Consider the following 15757-nt stretch of genomic DNA (forward strand, 5'->3'; position numbering starts at 1 on the left):
CAAAATTTGTAGTGGTATCACCCACCTTCGTCCAAGTAAAAAATATTAGTATAGGAGATACTGGCCATGTATTTATTAGGTATCGATGATACCAACATTGTAGTATCAGCCGCCTCTCCTCTACTTCTGATTGGCTCCTCTCTCTCGCGGTCTTTATCTCTCTCTCTCTTTCTCTTTCTCTCTCGCGTGACGGTTTGCAAAAATCTCACGGGGACGCGCGTGGAGGTGAGCGGTGTGTTCCCTCCCTCACAAGCGAGCCGAGCGCGGCCGAGGTGAGATCGCTGCTGCTCGGAGGGAGCTGTCCGCTCTGCCGTGCTGCTCCACTCTACTTCTTCTTCTCCTCTGTCCTCCACGCGTGACACTTGCACCGCGGATTAACCACCTCCATTTGGGTGCAAACTTCCACTCCTGTGGACGCGCCTACATTGTTAAACCAAGGGAGATTTTCACTCGGATTGCTTTTCTTGCACTTTGCATGCAAAACGCGTGTGGATTATTTCTTCTGTGGAGCCCCCACGCGTGGACGCACAGGTAAGGAGACTAATGTTTGCTGTTTTGTTGGCTGTGTGCAAAGTCTGCGGGGAGTTTTGAGCTCAGAAATGATCTTTTAATCTCTGTCGTTAATCCATCTGCTTCCTAGGGAGTGAAATAATCTGGTGATGTCTGTGGCAATTGCGCCACTTGTCTTTGCAGCACGACGCCACCGCAGCCTTAAATTATCAACACTACTTTATGTGTGTGAGTGTGCGCGCGCGAGTGTCCGTGTGTGTGTTGCCGCGCACGCTAATCCTTGAGTGACACCGTTTTTTTTTCCAGGACAGGGATTAGACTTTTGTTTTTATCCTCCTCATCTTTGTAGGCTTCTGGCCCATGTGAGGATGTGTTGCACCGTCACTTTAATTGTGTTGTTTTACTGGTGTCATTATCTTTTTGGGGGTGGGGGTCTTTTAATTTAATGGTTGCAACAGATGGAGTTGGAGCATGGACCTTAAAAGCAGATTAACTTCAACTAAGGATACGACAGGGAGGATAACATCCCATAGCGCAAGTATGAGAAATTGTTGGAAATGAATATTTACAGTATACACTTTGACTGTTTTAAAATTATTATTGCTATTATTTAATCATCCCCCGGCACCCGGAGTACACACAATCTATTTCCTGTTGCGCTGCCAATGAGAATCTGTTATTCTTCTTCCCGGGCTGTACTCATTAACGGATTTTCCATTTGGAACAGCAACTAGGCAGGCTGCCTACTGTATACATTGACTGGACACCACACCCGTGCACTCTAATGAGATCCCGTAGAAAAAGAGTGGAGCCCTAACTAAAATGGCACACATTCATCAATGAGCGTCATATAATGCAATGGCATTGAAAGGCATAAAGATTCACGTCCGTGTGCGTGTGTTTTCTAGGTTTTTATCCGCCCTTGTGCTTTTTTTTTTTTTTTGCACTCCATTCTAAACTCTCCCGACCAGATAGACAAGGCGACTCCAACAACTTTACTGCAACCCTGACAGGCTCCCCCGGAGCTTTGAAAACGATAAGTTGCTTTCAACACGCTCCGCCGCACAACTTTGCCGAGGGAACTTGACCTGATTCGGAGGTCACAAACTCAATGCCGTTGATTTAGAACAATCGATGGAAAGCCAAAGCATTATTAAGCTGCAGGGTGTCGTATGGCCTCCGTGGGCCTGAACGCGCTCCCTACGGCAGCTTGGCTACGAATGAGACTTTATGGATTGCATGGTTGTTGCATTCACGTGACCGTAAAGTGCAGTGTTGCTCATCCCTTTTAAACCACTAAATTACATATATAGTATATGAAACACTATTAGAGTACTTTTGCACTAAAAAAGGCTATTCAATCTGGCCTGTGATTGACTTTCGATCAGTCCATAAATTCACTTTAAAACTGCAGTAGGTCCTTAATTACAGCACATAGAGGATCTTTGACTAATGCTTTTGCAGTTGGTTCTTAAAGAAGTCTTACCCTGATCATTTCAGGGGCTTTTAAATGGATATTTCATCCAAAGGGGCACTATAGTATGTTTCTTTCTCAATGTCAAGTTGTGTACAGGGTAAATCTGCATTCTTCTCCTCTTGGCCTCTCATATTATTGGTCAGCCTCCTCCCCGACCACACCTGCTCTTTTGATGGTCAGCTCCTGGCCCCCAGACCCCACCCCCCACCGCCACTCAGAGCTGCCATGAGGTAGGTCTTTATCTCCCCGGAAAAAAAAAATTGTCATTGGTGCCTTACTCCAGTTTAGATACACAATTCTTCCATCCCAAAAAACACTTTCTGGCTGACATTTTCATGAAAAGGGTACATGGACGTCCTAAAGTTGTGCTATGAGATATTCAGTGAGATCTTGTAGAAGTCTCATGAACATCTCTTACCGACCTTTCATGAGATTTAGGCATGAAAATGAAAGTAAGAATAAATGAAAAACGCACCGACCTCATGATATGGCACTTCCACATCGTGCACAACAGGAGTACAACATCTGCAACATATTCGTAAGTCTGAAACGTTGCAAATGTAGGATAGGGCCCTTTTAGAAACAGCACACAGAGGATCTTTGGCTGTTTTTGCAGTAGGTCCTTAAAACAGCAGATGAGCATATGGAGGATCTTTGACCAACATTTTTGCAGTAGGTCTTTAAAAACAGCATCTTTGACTTGAGTTTTTTTCCGTAGGTCCTTAAAAGTAGCATATGGAGGATCTTTGACTAGCGTTTTTGCATGCAGTTGGTCTTTAAAAACAGCATAAAGAGGATCTTTGACCAGCGTTTTTTGCAGTAGTTTCTTAAAAACTGTAGAGTGCTCCTAATTATATAAAGGATCTTTCACTAGCGTTTTTGTGGTAGGTCATTAAAAACAGCATATGGAGGATTTTTGACTAGAATTTTTGCAGTAGATGCTCAAAAACAGCATATGGAGGATCTTTGACCATAATTTTTGCAGTAGGTCTTCAAAAACAGCATGTGGAGGATCTTTGACTTGCGTTTTTGCAATAGGTCCTTAAAAACAGCATATGGAGGATCTTTGACTAGCGTTTTTACAGCAGGTCCTTAAAAACGGCATATGGACGACCTTTGACCTGCATTTTTGCAGTATATCCTTACAAACAGTAAAGTGTGCCTGTTATATAGAGGATCTTTGACTAGCATTTTTTGCAGTAAGTCCTTAAAAACAGTAGAGTCCTCCTGTCGTATAGAGGATCTTTGACTAGCGTTTTTGCAGGAGGTCATTAAAAACAGCATATGGAGGTTCTTTGACTAGCGTTTTTGCAGTAAGTCTTTAAAAACAGTAGAGTATTACGGTCATAAAAATGATATTTAACAAGTAGGTCAAGTATTTATGCAGTAGGTCCTTAAAAACAGCATATAGAGGATCTTTGACCAGTATTTTTGCAGTAGGTCTTTAAAAACAGCATATGGAGGATCTTCAACTCACGTTTTTGCAGTAGGTTCTTAAAAACAATAAAGTGTTCCTCTTATATAGAGGATCCTTGACTGGTGTTTTTTGCAACAGGTCCTTAAAAACAGTAGAGTGCTCCTGTCATATAGACGATCTTTGACTAGCCTTTTTCCAGTAGGTCCATAAAAACAGCATATGGACGAGCTTTGACCTGCGTTTTTGCTGTAGGTCCTTAAAAACAGCATCGGGAGGATCTTTGACCATCATTTTTGTAGTAGGTCCTTAACAACAGCACAAGGAGGATCTTTGACTTGCATTTTTCCAGTAGATCCTTAAAAACAGCAAAGCGCTCCTGTAATATAGAGAATCTGTGACTTCTGTTAACGTGTGCTTTAGTTTTTGAGTACGTTTTTGATTGGGTTCTGGACGTTTCTTCTACTTTTGGACCAGATGTCTTTGGAAGTTTTAGGTGAGTTTTTCAAGATGTGTTCCTCGGGTTCCACTGGATGGGAGTAGTAGGCAGGCGTCCTGCTTGTGGATATTTGGTGGTCCACAGTTTTCTTTACTTTTTTCCCTTTTTCGACACACTGTCCCATTCAGGCCATTGCAGCCAATGTCATCCATCTGACAAACCTCTTGTAGGCGTACTTGTCCTTTAATGGACGCTGCATAAATTCTCAGCGTATTTGCTGGCACTTCCTGCCTTTTGCGGGGCCACGCGCTCGTTACAGCGCAAACGACTCCAGCGGTGCAACTTTGTGCTGTTTTAATGGGCCCCTCCGTTCCATTTACACAGTATTTACTTCTACAAACATCCCCTGAGAGCTCTTACCTGGCCAGCTTGAGCTCTCCAGCAGCTCAGTGGGGTCACTTGTGAACATTAAACATTTAATTGTCTAATTATCATGTAAATATGATATAATGTTATGCTATCTCTCTCGGTAGCAGAGCCCTATAGCTTCCCACTGCGAGATATCACTTGGCGGTCTTATTTTGTGTTGGTTTTCTCTTTCAGCAGCCTTGATATTGACGGTTGAGCGTGTCTTCTCCTTTGGTGAGCTGGGCCGGTGCGCTCTGTCGCATTTCACCCCTTTTCTGCTGCTGCTGGAGGCAAACAAACAAGGCAGACATTAGCATGTTTAATTTGTGTCTCTCCTGCTGCAATAAAGCAACATTTTAGCTCCCCTTTTCCCTCCTCTTCGTCTAGATCAGTCCGCCGCCGCAGTCTCCGAGTCTTTGTCTTCAAACGGATTTGTGAAGCGTGACCTTCTTCACTCCGCATCAAGATGGAACTCTGAGTGGATTGTCGGACTGTTATTGCCGAAAAGTCGTTTAATAGAGACGAGCTGAACAAGGCACTTTTCAAGTCAAGGCTGGGTGGACTCCAAAGGCGGCTTTTTTATTTTTTTGGCAGATGGAGGGCGGCCTAAATGGGAGGACGCAGGTCTTCAGTGTTTGCTGTTGGAATGTTAAAACATGCGCCATCAAATTCCAGATGTGTCCGTGAACAGCCGCCAAAATGACCTTTTGTTTCATGGAGGAGGAAGAAACACCAACAACAACACAGTCAGACTCTGTCAGACTGGTGAAGGACAAAAACATTGGGGGTGCACAAAACAATTGGGAAAAAAACCTCTGCGATCACACACTGACATGCCATCGAATATCTAAATAGTGACAATTAAAAAAAAATAAAAAAATCACATAACGAGCTGCATCACCAACAAATGCTGCTATTTTCGGCCAACACTTCCTCTTCGCTCTCCGAGCCAGCCTGGGCGATTTGGCTGCGTAGGCTTGGCTGGTGAGGCATGCTGCCTATCATTCATCAGGTTGTGGGAGAGGCAATTGCTTACCTGACTTCTTTTGACTCGTTTTTATGACGCGCGTGGATGTGAGCCAGCAAGATTTTCACTTGGTGGATTATTTTCAGTCTTTTTTCTTCATTTCCCCTCCGTCAACTGTTCTTCCAGGACCTCTCATGAAGAACGGCAAGAAGACTACCGTAATACCCGGTGTATAACCCGCTACTTTGTTCTTAAACTTTGAACCCTGCGGCTTATACAGCAGTGCGGCTAATTTATGGCTATGTTCTAATCTCTCCTTTACTTCAGAAGTACTACTAATCGTTTAAATACTGTGCCGCTCGCGAGTCACTGAGGAAACGGCAGCTCTTTCTTTGGCAGGACAACGAGCTTGTCAACCCATTGGAATTCGCAGGAGGTCATTACTCAGTATAACAGTCTGGCTCACGGTGTTAAGAATGCTAAAGTCATCACACAGCAACTTAACACTCAAAAGGTAGCTAAGAAATAGACAATGCAAGTACCAATACGAGTTTAAAATAAAAAAAGAACTATTTTTACTTTTTCCCATAATGTATTTCATCCCAGCAAAGCATTTAATTGCGCTGAAATGCTGACAGGAGGGCTTACTCCGTTTATGCTGTTGTTCTATGGAACAAACGTGCCAAGGTGCTGAAACCAATGCACAGAGTGAACCTCTTCCTGTCTGTTTGGAGGCGGGAGACGAGGAAAACAGACACGCATGCACATAAGCACATATATTGAGGCCCGCAAAATTATTCATTTTCATTTACTGTGTGATTAAATTCATGTATTTTTTTTTCATCTCAGGCCTAGTGCCTCTATATATATATATATATATATATATATATATATATATATATATATATATATATATATATATACTGTATATACACACACACACTGTATATATATGTATATATATATATATGTGTTGATAACTAATAATGTTGATATTTACATTTTGAAGTAAAAAAAAATGATTAATGGAATACCAAAATAGTTGTCCATTAATTAGATAATCCATTAATTGCTGCAGCTCTCAGTACAGGGCAAACGGGTGTACAATAACTGAGATGAAAACCGAGGCAAAACTTTAGCCAAAATTTTAGATGAAAACTAAATGATACGAAAACAGGGGTGCACAAAAATACTAGTGTGTATTGCACAACGCCGCTGCAACACAACCAATGTTGTAATAGCGACAAAAAGCAAACTGCACAGCCAGCATTAATAGCACTGATAGGTTCATTGCAAACAACAATACAGCCGAGTAGCAACATTTGAAAGCGCATGCAGAGGTAGATACTCATGATACTTAAATTGCAGCTGCCGCCATCTTGTGAAAAAAAAAACTACATCAAGAGGTTGCCTACAGCCATAGCTGTTAATGTCAATGTTTTTTGACCTGGCCCTAATTAAGAGACCCCGGGCGGTTACTTGCTATTGTTGACCACTTTGTGGTCTCCGTTGATATTTAAGGATGAATCCCTCAGCGCTGAAGGTGAAATTGTTGCATTTTCCACTCCGCCAGTCCCAATTTTTAATTAAACCTGCTTCCAGTTTTTAGGGATTATTGTAATTGATATGCCAGCCAATAAGCTGGAGTGGTTCCGTCAGCGCTGGACTAGTTTTATTTTCCGCTGTCCTTCCTGGAGCTGACTGCCAATTTCTTCTAATTAAAACCTGTGAAATGTCATCTTCATTTGATGAAATGGCAGTCCAGCATTTATTTTGGGTGAGGCACAGATCCCGAGGTAGTGAAAATGACAGCGCGACTGAGATAATAGCGCCTGTGTTTGCTGTGTCTGTGGCGAGCGACACAGTGGAAGGTGAGCGTGGAGGTGGTCCGGCCATGCGCTGCATCTTAATGGCGGTGGCGGCGGCCCGGTTGTCGGACACCCTCGTGGCCGAGTGTGACAACATTGTGGAGGGCACAGTGCAGCACATCACATCCGTCACGTTACATAATGGTCGTTAGCCTTGTGCCGCTGCCAGGGCTTTTTTTTCCCCTTGCGGAGTGTACTTACGACACATTTGGAGCGCTCCATAAATTAAAGAGGAAAAGCCGACGCTCCAGCTTGCAGCTCCTCGTGCAGGGAGAGTCGTAAACGGTTGTAGGGTGGACTGTATAGATGCCAACTTGCCTTTGTCACACGTTGACTTATCTTGTTAGTGCACTGCAGAAACAGTCTCAACTCTGCTGTGTGGAACTACTATAAGGATACAGGAGGTCCTCGGTTTACTGCAAGTTCCAGTCGTACGACAATCAAAGTTAGTTTTATTGTAGGTCAGTTACTTTTATCCCTGTGATTGCCTTACACACGAGAAGGGGTGTTGCAAAGGAGGGAGAGACAGGCTTGATGGAAGTAGGACGTGTCAATAATGAGACTACTATGCTGTTTAGTTATCACTGTCAATTTCATCGGAGGAGATCCTTTCACATGTTCAAAGATACCATCTTTATCCTTCATGGTAGTAGTGGTGTTTGAGTGCCTTGGAGTGCCGGGCATGCAGCCAACATTTGTTGTTCTTAGTCTGCTTTTTACTATGCCTAAATTTCACTTTCACTTTCCTTTTCTTTGTCAGATGAAGATTAAATACAAGATTGAAATGGAACAGTAAAAAAAGAGAGAACAACTCCTGACTTCTTTTTGTGTGGTTGTCTTGCACACTGGAAGGGGCGTTGCAAGGGAGGGAGAGACAGGCTCATTGGAAGGAGGAAGTCGAAATCATGAAACCACTATGCTGTTTAGTTATCACTGTCTATTTCATAGGAATAGATCCCTTCACATAGCTGTACTTCGTGATCGTAGCTGCGTTTGAGTGTCTGAGCTGGGTATGCAGCCAACCTTCGTTGTCTAATTTTCAATGTCTAATTTTCACTTTCACATTCCTTTTTTTTGTCACATGAAGATGAAATACAGTACAGTAATGAAATGGAACAGGAAAAAAAAGAGAGAACAACTCCCTACTTTTATCACTGTGGTTGTCTTGCACACTGGAAGGGGCGTTGCAAGGGATGGAGAGATAGGCTTCTTGGAAGGAAGAAGTCTCAATAATGAAACCACTACGCTGTTTACTTATCACTGTCCATTTCATAGTAAAATATCCTTTCACGTGTTCAATGCTTCCATCTTTATCCTTCATAATGGCCGCATCATTTGAGAGACTTGAAGTGGACATGCAGCCGACGTTAAGCTTTTCTCCACTTTCTCAGCATTTTCTTTGACGTACTGCCACCAGAAGAATCTGTGCCATGCTTGGAAACTAACAAGAACTAAAGTGACGTTGTCCTCCCTCGGTGTAGCGATGCCTGACTATGTATTCTTCCACCACACGGACGTAACTAGTTCTTGTTTTATTTTATTAATAATTTACGGGAGTGCGTCGTGGCCACTTCCTCGGGTTACTGACATATGACCACGTATTATTTTGTGTATGTACTCTTCCGTCGCAAGCACGTAACTCGTTCTGTTTTCTTTTTGTACGGTATTAATAATGTATGGAAGCGCATATGTAACCACGGAACATAATGTAATACGAGGACCGCCTGTATCCACTCGGGGTGTAACGGTAATTCAGCTTGAACACCCTCTTCTGTTGTTGGGAATGCACAAAACGAGTGTTTGCAACGAAGCAGCGTGCCGCCATTATTCAGTACAGATAGGGAACAGGGCTTCCAGCTGGAACGAGATAGAGCAGATAAAAAACAAAGTAAATATGTATTTACAAAACAATAAACAATAAGCTGTAGCAACAATCGTGTGTCTGTAGGGATAACGAGAATAGATCTCGGTATGACGCAGACCTCCACCAAGGTTGATTGCTGTCATTTGAGAGCAGGCCACTTACACATTCAAGGAGGAAGACAAGAGATGATGGGGTTGTACCATGGGGTTGTTTGTTTTTCCATCAGTTTGCTTGTTAGTAGGCTAAGTCCTGGTTCATAGAAGATTATGTTATTACGCTTCTGTTTTTGATGGGCACTCTTAGAAAAGTGTTGATTTATTACTGTGGTTATTATTTTGAGTGTTTCTAACACATTTTGTCAGTCAGAAATTTAAATGGTGGATGAAACAGGAATTTAACACTTTCCCAGCAGGGAGACACACTTTAACTGTGTTCACACTTGTGGTGTGGTACTCTGGTCTAGACCAAAAAAACATATTGGTGCACACTTCATGGTATTTTTTCATGGGACCAAAAGCTGTGATGTAAAGAACATCTACATATATACATACATATGTATATACAGTATGTGCGTACTTGTGTAGTTGCAGATGTAAGTGTATATATACGTATGTGCGTGTTTGTATGTGTATGTACACACATGTATGTATATATACATATATATATATATATATATATATATATATATATACATATACTGTATGTATTAGCTATGATGTGCTACAAAAAGGGGATAGGATTAAATAATCTCTGCTTCTTCCTACTCCTTTTCGGACATATGCATGTTCGAAATAAATTAAACCAACCGACCAACCAACCAACCAACCAACCAACCAACATATACCCTTTGAAATCCCTTTAATTTTTTTCCCCCAAATTCTGTTTTATTTTATATTAATCTCCACACACAAAATCTTCAACAAACTGCTCTTATTTTCAACACTCTTATTTTGAAAGCCACAAGTGTGTCGTGTGTGTTGATGATGTCTGTTGATTGATAAGATGAGCTGGCAGCAAGAATAAACATGCCTCTCATCCTTATTTTACTCAGACCCTGCACGACGTCAGCGCGCACTCATTTGCATGAACAAGCGCTAAAACACACATTCCTACAGCCTGAGTTGCACACACACAGCCGCACTGGCATTCTCTGCTAAACTCAGCTGCCCCAGCTAGCTTCCCTTGTACGGGCTCCTACGGCCGGTCTACGTGCAAAAAAAAGGCCGCGTGTGTGACGTGCTGATTTTCAAGCTGAGATTCTTTGTGATGTCAAACAAACTCCACGGGGGGCTATGTTTGTTCGGGTTGCAAAGCCAACCGAGTGCATCTTTGTGTGTCGTCCGTACGGCCAACGTGTGTCTTTGGTACGTTTTGCTGGTGTCAGGTTTGGGCAAAATGTCATTTTTTGTACATCGCGTTTGCGGAGTTCTGTGTGTGTCGTGCGCCACATGTGCACCCCGCATTAGTAATTAGTGCGGCCTACGTTCTCTCCTAACCAAAAAAAACAACGTAGCGGTTATGGGGAAACCCCAAAAATTTGGATGGCCAAAAAAATCGTACGTCCAGTTGTGACTTTTTAAGTTTTTTGGCAAGTTTTGCTGCCGTTTCAGGTTGCCGTTTTGACAAGGGGGCGGGCTAGTGTTTGTGGTGAGATTCCGCCGCGATTGAGCAGTCCGCCCGGGAAATACTTCCCCACACGTTCCTTCCTCTCACAATGACAGCATTTTATTCGCATTATGTCAATTTCCGCGAGATTCCGCGTTTAACAGTAAATTACGTTTTTATTGGCCAGTTTTGCGATTCCGTGGGCAGCTTTTGTGACATGTTACGAGATGTAACTCATATATTCCAAACCAAAATGGCGTCCGCTGGGTTGAATATATAGGTTCCAAAAGCTTCTAAAATATACTTTTAAAGAGACGGCACTTTTAACGCATTTTCTCTTCCATATTTGTCATTTCTGCATGAGTTAACATCGTTCTTAATATTTAACATTATCCTGCAGAGTAAAAAAGGCTGAGTTTCAAAGAGGAAAAGCACAAATGGGCGGGTTTTCCCTACAAATAAATACAAAACAATTTTTTAAAATCAGAAATCCACAGATATGCGTATTCCGTGAATACTGAATAGTGAATAGGCGGGAATCCACTGTATTGTGTGTGAGGAGTGTGGAGGCGTGCCTAATATTGTGTCCGGTGAGTGTCCTGCTGCTGATTTCCTCCTGTAATTATGACGTTTGCATTCATGTCAGGGGTGCAATTAAAGCTGATTAGTCACAATGTGCTGCTAGTGCATCCAGCATTGTTACGCAATGTCACTCCGATGACGCCCCGAGAAGACCCACAGGCATTTTACAAGCCTGCACAAACCACTATGCTTCACCATCTGAATTTGAAATGTTAAAGAAAAAGCCGCTAAAGACAATTTGCAGGGATCAGAATTCACAGTTCGAGTCCCAGCAGGAGCTCTGCGGGCGTGCCTGAGTGAACGCTGACAGTCCAGCATGCACACGCTAATGCCCTGCTGAGAACAAAGCAGCCTGTCCACTCGGAAATTCATCGGAGGCTCATTAGTGCTCCACTTATTGAGCGCATGAACTCTCCTTACCCGGCCCACGTTCTCATTTACACCAGCAGCCCTTGCTAGTAAAAATCAACCATGACAATTTGGACCCGGGCAAAAGTCTCGGGACACAAAATCGTAGTTGTCCCTGCATCTTGGTCTTTGCAAGGCGAGGCAAAGCTTATTCCGAGTTTGATGAGGAGTAACAAGCCTGTCATCAAGCACCTTTGAGAGGCACCAGAACAGCAAATCCAACATCAGTGACCTCTGCTTCACCGCACTCTGACAGATGATGTCACTTCTCCAGCTCTGCAGACGCTTACACGGGCGAGGGGAAAAACTCATTTAAGTAGAAAGAAGTGGACTGCCTGACGGAGACACACATGGGGGCACAAACACCTGCAAAGGAGTCTTGTCTGCTCTGTAACTGCGGCACACAGTGGATTTAGTTGAAAGCCAAACAAAGTCACCAAGTGAGGAAGAGATTTAAAAAAAAAAAAAAAGGATGATAATCAATCAGTTCCCGGCTCTGCTATCGTGTTAGCACAGCGACGCTCCGCTGTGTTGTCTGTGTCCTCCTGTCCAAACATGTCAGTGCACATCCCAGCCCAGATGATGCTATATTTGTACACCTCGTGGCTTTCCTCTTCCACATGGATGAGCAATCAAAGCAGTCAGTTAGAAAAGTGACAGTTTTGTCACATTTGGTTAAATACAGCACCTTTTTGCCCTTTAGGGCAGGGGTGTCCATAGTGTGGCCTGGGGGACATTTGCAGCCCGTAGCTCTTTCTTTATTGGCCCGTGGCAAATTAACAACAAAACCGTTATCAACATTTTTGCCTCTTTTCCATATTTGCCACCAACTATTTATTATATGTGTTTGCCCCCTTCCTGATTTCTTATTGTTTTTGCATGTTTGTCACACTGAAATGTTTCAGATCATCAAACCAATTTAAATATGAGTCAATGACAACACAACTCATCATACCAACAGTAAAATATGGTGGTGGTAGTGTGGTGGTCTGGGGCTGTTTTGCTGCTTCAGGACCTGAAAGACTTTCTGTGATAAATGGAACCATGAATTCTGCTGTCTACCAAAAAATCCTGAAGGAGAATGTCCGGCTATCTGTTGGTGACCTCAAGCTGAAACCAACTTGGGTTCTGCAGCAGGACAATGATCCAAAACACACCAGCAAGTCCACCTCTGAATGGCTGAAGAAAAACAAAATGAAGACTTTGGAGTGGCCTAGTCCAAGTCCTGACCTGAATCCTATTGAGATGCTGTGGCATGACCTTAAAAAGGGGCTTCATGCTGGAAAACCCTCCAATGTGGCTGAATGACAACAATTCTGCAAAGATGAGTGGGTCAAAATTTCTCCACAGAAGAGACTCATTGCAAGTTATCACAAACGCTTGATTGCAGTTGTTGCTGCTAAGGGGGGGCCAACCAGTTATTAGGTTTCGGGGGCAATCACTTTTTCACACAGGGCCATGTAGCTTTGGATGTTTTTCTCCCTTAATAATAAAAAGTTCCATTTAAAAACTGCATTTTGTGTTCAGTTGTGTTGTCATTGACTAAAATTTACATTTGTTTGATGAGCTGAAACATTTAAGTGTGGGACATGCACAAAAAATTAGAAATCAGGAAGGGGACAAACACTTTTTCACACCACTTTAATTTAACAAGAAAACGAAAAAAACAGCAAAAATGGAAAAATTAGCAGCAATTTTAATTTAATTTCACGAAAACATAATATTATGAGGAAAAATAACAATTTTAGTAGCATAAAGTTGAAATATTAAAGAAAACAGTTATTTTTAAAAGTTGTAATATTATGAAAAACAAACAAAACTAGTTCTAATTTTTGGAAAATTAGGTTGCAGAAAAAGTTGTAATGTTACGAGAATAAAGTCAAAATATTACGGCCATAAAGTCATAATTATGAGAAGAAACAGAAAGCATATAAGCAGAAAATTGAAATAGTTGGAAAAAAACAGCAGCAGAAATTGAAAAAAAACCCAGCAGCAATTTACGAGAATAAAGTCAAAATATAAAGAGATAAAAGTTGTTTTCTAATGAGAAAAAGTTTTTTTAGTAGCATAGAGTTGAAATATTAACAAAAACTACATTTTTTTAAAACAGTTATATTATTATGAGAAGCAAACAAAACAAAATAAAGTTGTGATTTTTGGAAAATGAGGTTTGTGAAAAGTTAATAATATTACGGGAATGAAGTCAAAATATTATAGCCAAATAGTCATAATATTACGAAAAGAAAATTGACAAAAATGATTTAAGAACATACTATTATGATGCTTTTTCACCTATATCACAAAGCTGAGATGCACTTTTAAAAACTATATACTGTTTATATGTAACTCGATTACGCTGAACATCAAGCTTCAGATGAATCGACAAAGAAAATAACGGCAAGTTGCAGCCTTATATAACTCACTTAAATGTTTGGGCCGTGCACATTTAAAATGTTTTGAGGCCGTTATTGGCTCTATTTTTTCCCCTAATGGTGTTCATGTCGTGCTCCATTAATGCTCAACAAGAAGAAATTACAAAACAATCCCATTTGCAGCCAGAAGAGAAGGAAGAATAAGCTCCATGACAAACATCAGGCAGGAAATGGATATTTAGCAGCTCTTGTTAAATGCTACAGATGTGACAGATCATTGAGTATTCCATAAAGGAAGCCACGAGTGTCAAACCTCCCTCCTGCCTGCGTTTGTGACTGGTGGAGCACTGTAAAGCGTCATTATTGTGTCTTTCATGGCGAGAAAGCGCCACAAGTAGAGAGAAATATCAGAATAAGTTATATTGCAGAACATTCAAGTGTAAAGTTGCTGGATAGCCAAATTCCCCCCATTGTTCTGAAAGCGCTGTTTATAAAAAACCACATCGTTGTTGTACCGTGACTGCAACTTTTTTTCGAGTCTTCACAAAATGATGTGCTGAGTGTCCATTTTCTGCTTCAAAACTCCATCAGACTGTAAGATTCACATCAAAAAGTGCCCCGCACGCCTCGTTGTAAAACAATAAAGCGATGTTTTATGCCTCCCAGCCTATCAGTAAAGGAACGTAATGATGACAGTGATTTTTTATTCCAAACAGCATACAGCATAAGCAAATGTGCTATTAGGATATAACAGAGTGGACTTTAATGATGGTAGTAAACATGGGCTTAGTGAAAGGGACAGTGTGTCATTTCTGCACCAAGCAGAGCCTTCCACTGATGTCTATGACGTCCAAGGCTTTAGAGCTTTATTACATTATACTTTCCTAACACTGCACGTGGTAGAGTCCATGCAGTGGGCTTACCCAGCCATGGATTTACTGCTCCTATCCTCTGTTTGACCCACACAGTCCACACTTCCCTTTGAGTCACAGAAAAATTCATATAAATGGCAGCCATTCTTCAATGAACATGCAAAAAGCAATCCGATTGTTAATATTTCCTCAACTATAGTTTCATTTTAATTGAGGGCTTTAACATACTCAAAAACTTACCAAATCATGCAAATAGGGATGCAACCCTCCAGAACATACCCAGCAGCGCCCCCGTCAGAGAGTGAGAAAAAGCCGCCACCAGTGTCGGATTGCTAGGGACCGTGGTGACAGGACGCAAATGTATCCTGCTTGGTTCAGCCAGAGTTGCGTTTCGCCCGGGCTCGAACCATAGTCTGCAGAATGAGAGTCGACAGCACTAGCCATCCAGCTCAAAGCCCAAACTGTCAGCTCAATGTCCAACGCAACTTTTAAGGTGTCGGGGAGTGAAGTTTACCAACATACTTTTGCACAGCTGCTCCAGATGACAACCGTTGCACAAGTAGGTGGTCATTTTGGTTTGCAGGTGCCACTTTTTTGGGCATTTGGGCCATGTCCAAGTTTTTGTTATAATGCAGGTCGTGTTGAATTTTATTTGTAGAATATGTCGCAGACAGCACAAAAACAAGCTGGACCACACTGTGCACATCCCTAGTCCAGATAACCTGCCATAAGCAAGTAACAGCAGGTACAGGCAGACTCTTCTGATGGTCAAAGAAAAGGAAAGTGAAATGAAATTAGACTGCTGAGAAAATGAAGAAAAATGGATAAACATTGGCTGTATACCTGGTCCAAGCCGCTCAAATCATGAAGGATGAAGATGGTGTCCTTCAACATGTGAAAGGATCTCAGGTTGGGCGTCTCCCAACCTGAAGATTGCGGGTTCGATCCTCCCTGGGCAAGATACTGAACCC

At 42.0% G+C, this 15757-nt stretch overlaps 1 protein-coding gene across 4 annotated transcripts in view; it reads left to right on the top strand.

Moving 5' to 3' along the window:
• Positions 1 to 200: 200 nt before the first annotated feature.
• fstl5 (follistatin-like 5) overlaps positions 201 to 15757 on the top strand; it is a 162787-nt gene continuing 147230 nt past the window's right edge. For 2 of the 4 annotated variants that reach the window (XM_054793025.1, XM_054793022.1), the window contains exon 1: positions 201 to 531. Coding sequence is in view for 2 of the 4 variants with exons in the window: in XM_054793022.1 (XP_054648997.1) it covers positions 476 to 531 (56 nt within the window). In the remaining 2 variants the exon portion in view is untranslated. Of the gene's footprint in view, positions 532 to 847; positions 1049 to 15757 lie in introns of those variants that run through there. The other 2 variants (XM_054793023.1, XM_054793024.1) reach the window with 2 other exon arrangements.

The sequence above is a fragment of the Dunckerocampus dactyliophorus genome, chromosome 11, assembly GCF_027744805.1.
Source record: "Dunckerocampus dactyliophorus isolate RoL2022-P2 chromosome 11, RoL_Ddac_1.1, whole genome shotgun sequence".
Taxonomy (NCBI): domain Eukaryota; kingdom Metazoa; phylum Chordata; class Actinopteri; order Syngnathiformes; family Syngnathidae; genus Dunckerocampus; species Dunckerocampus dactyliophorus.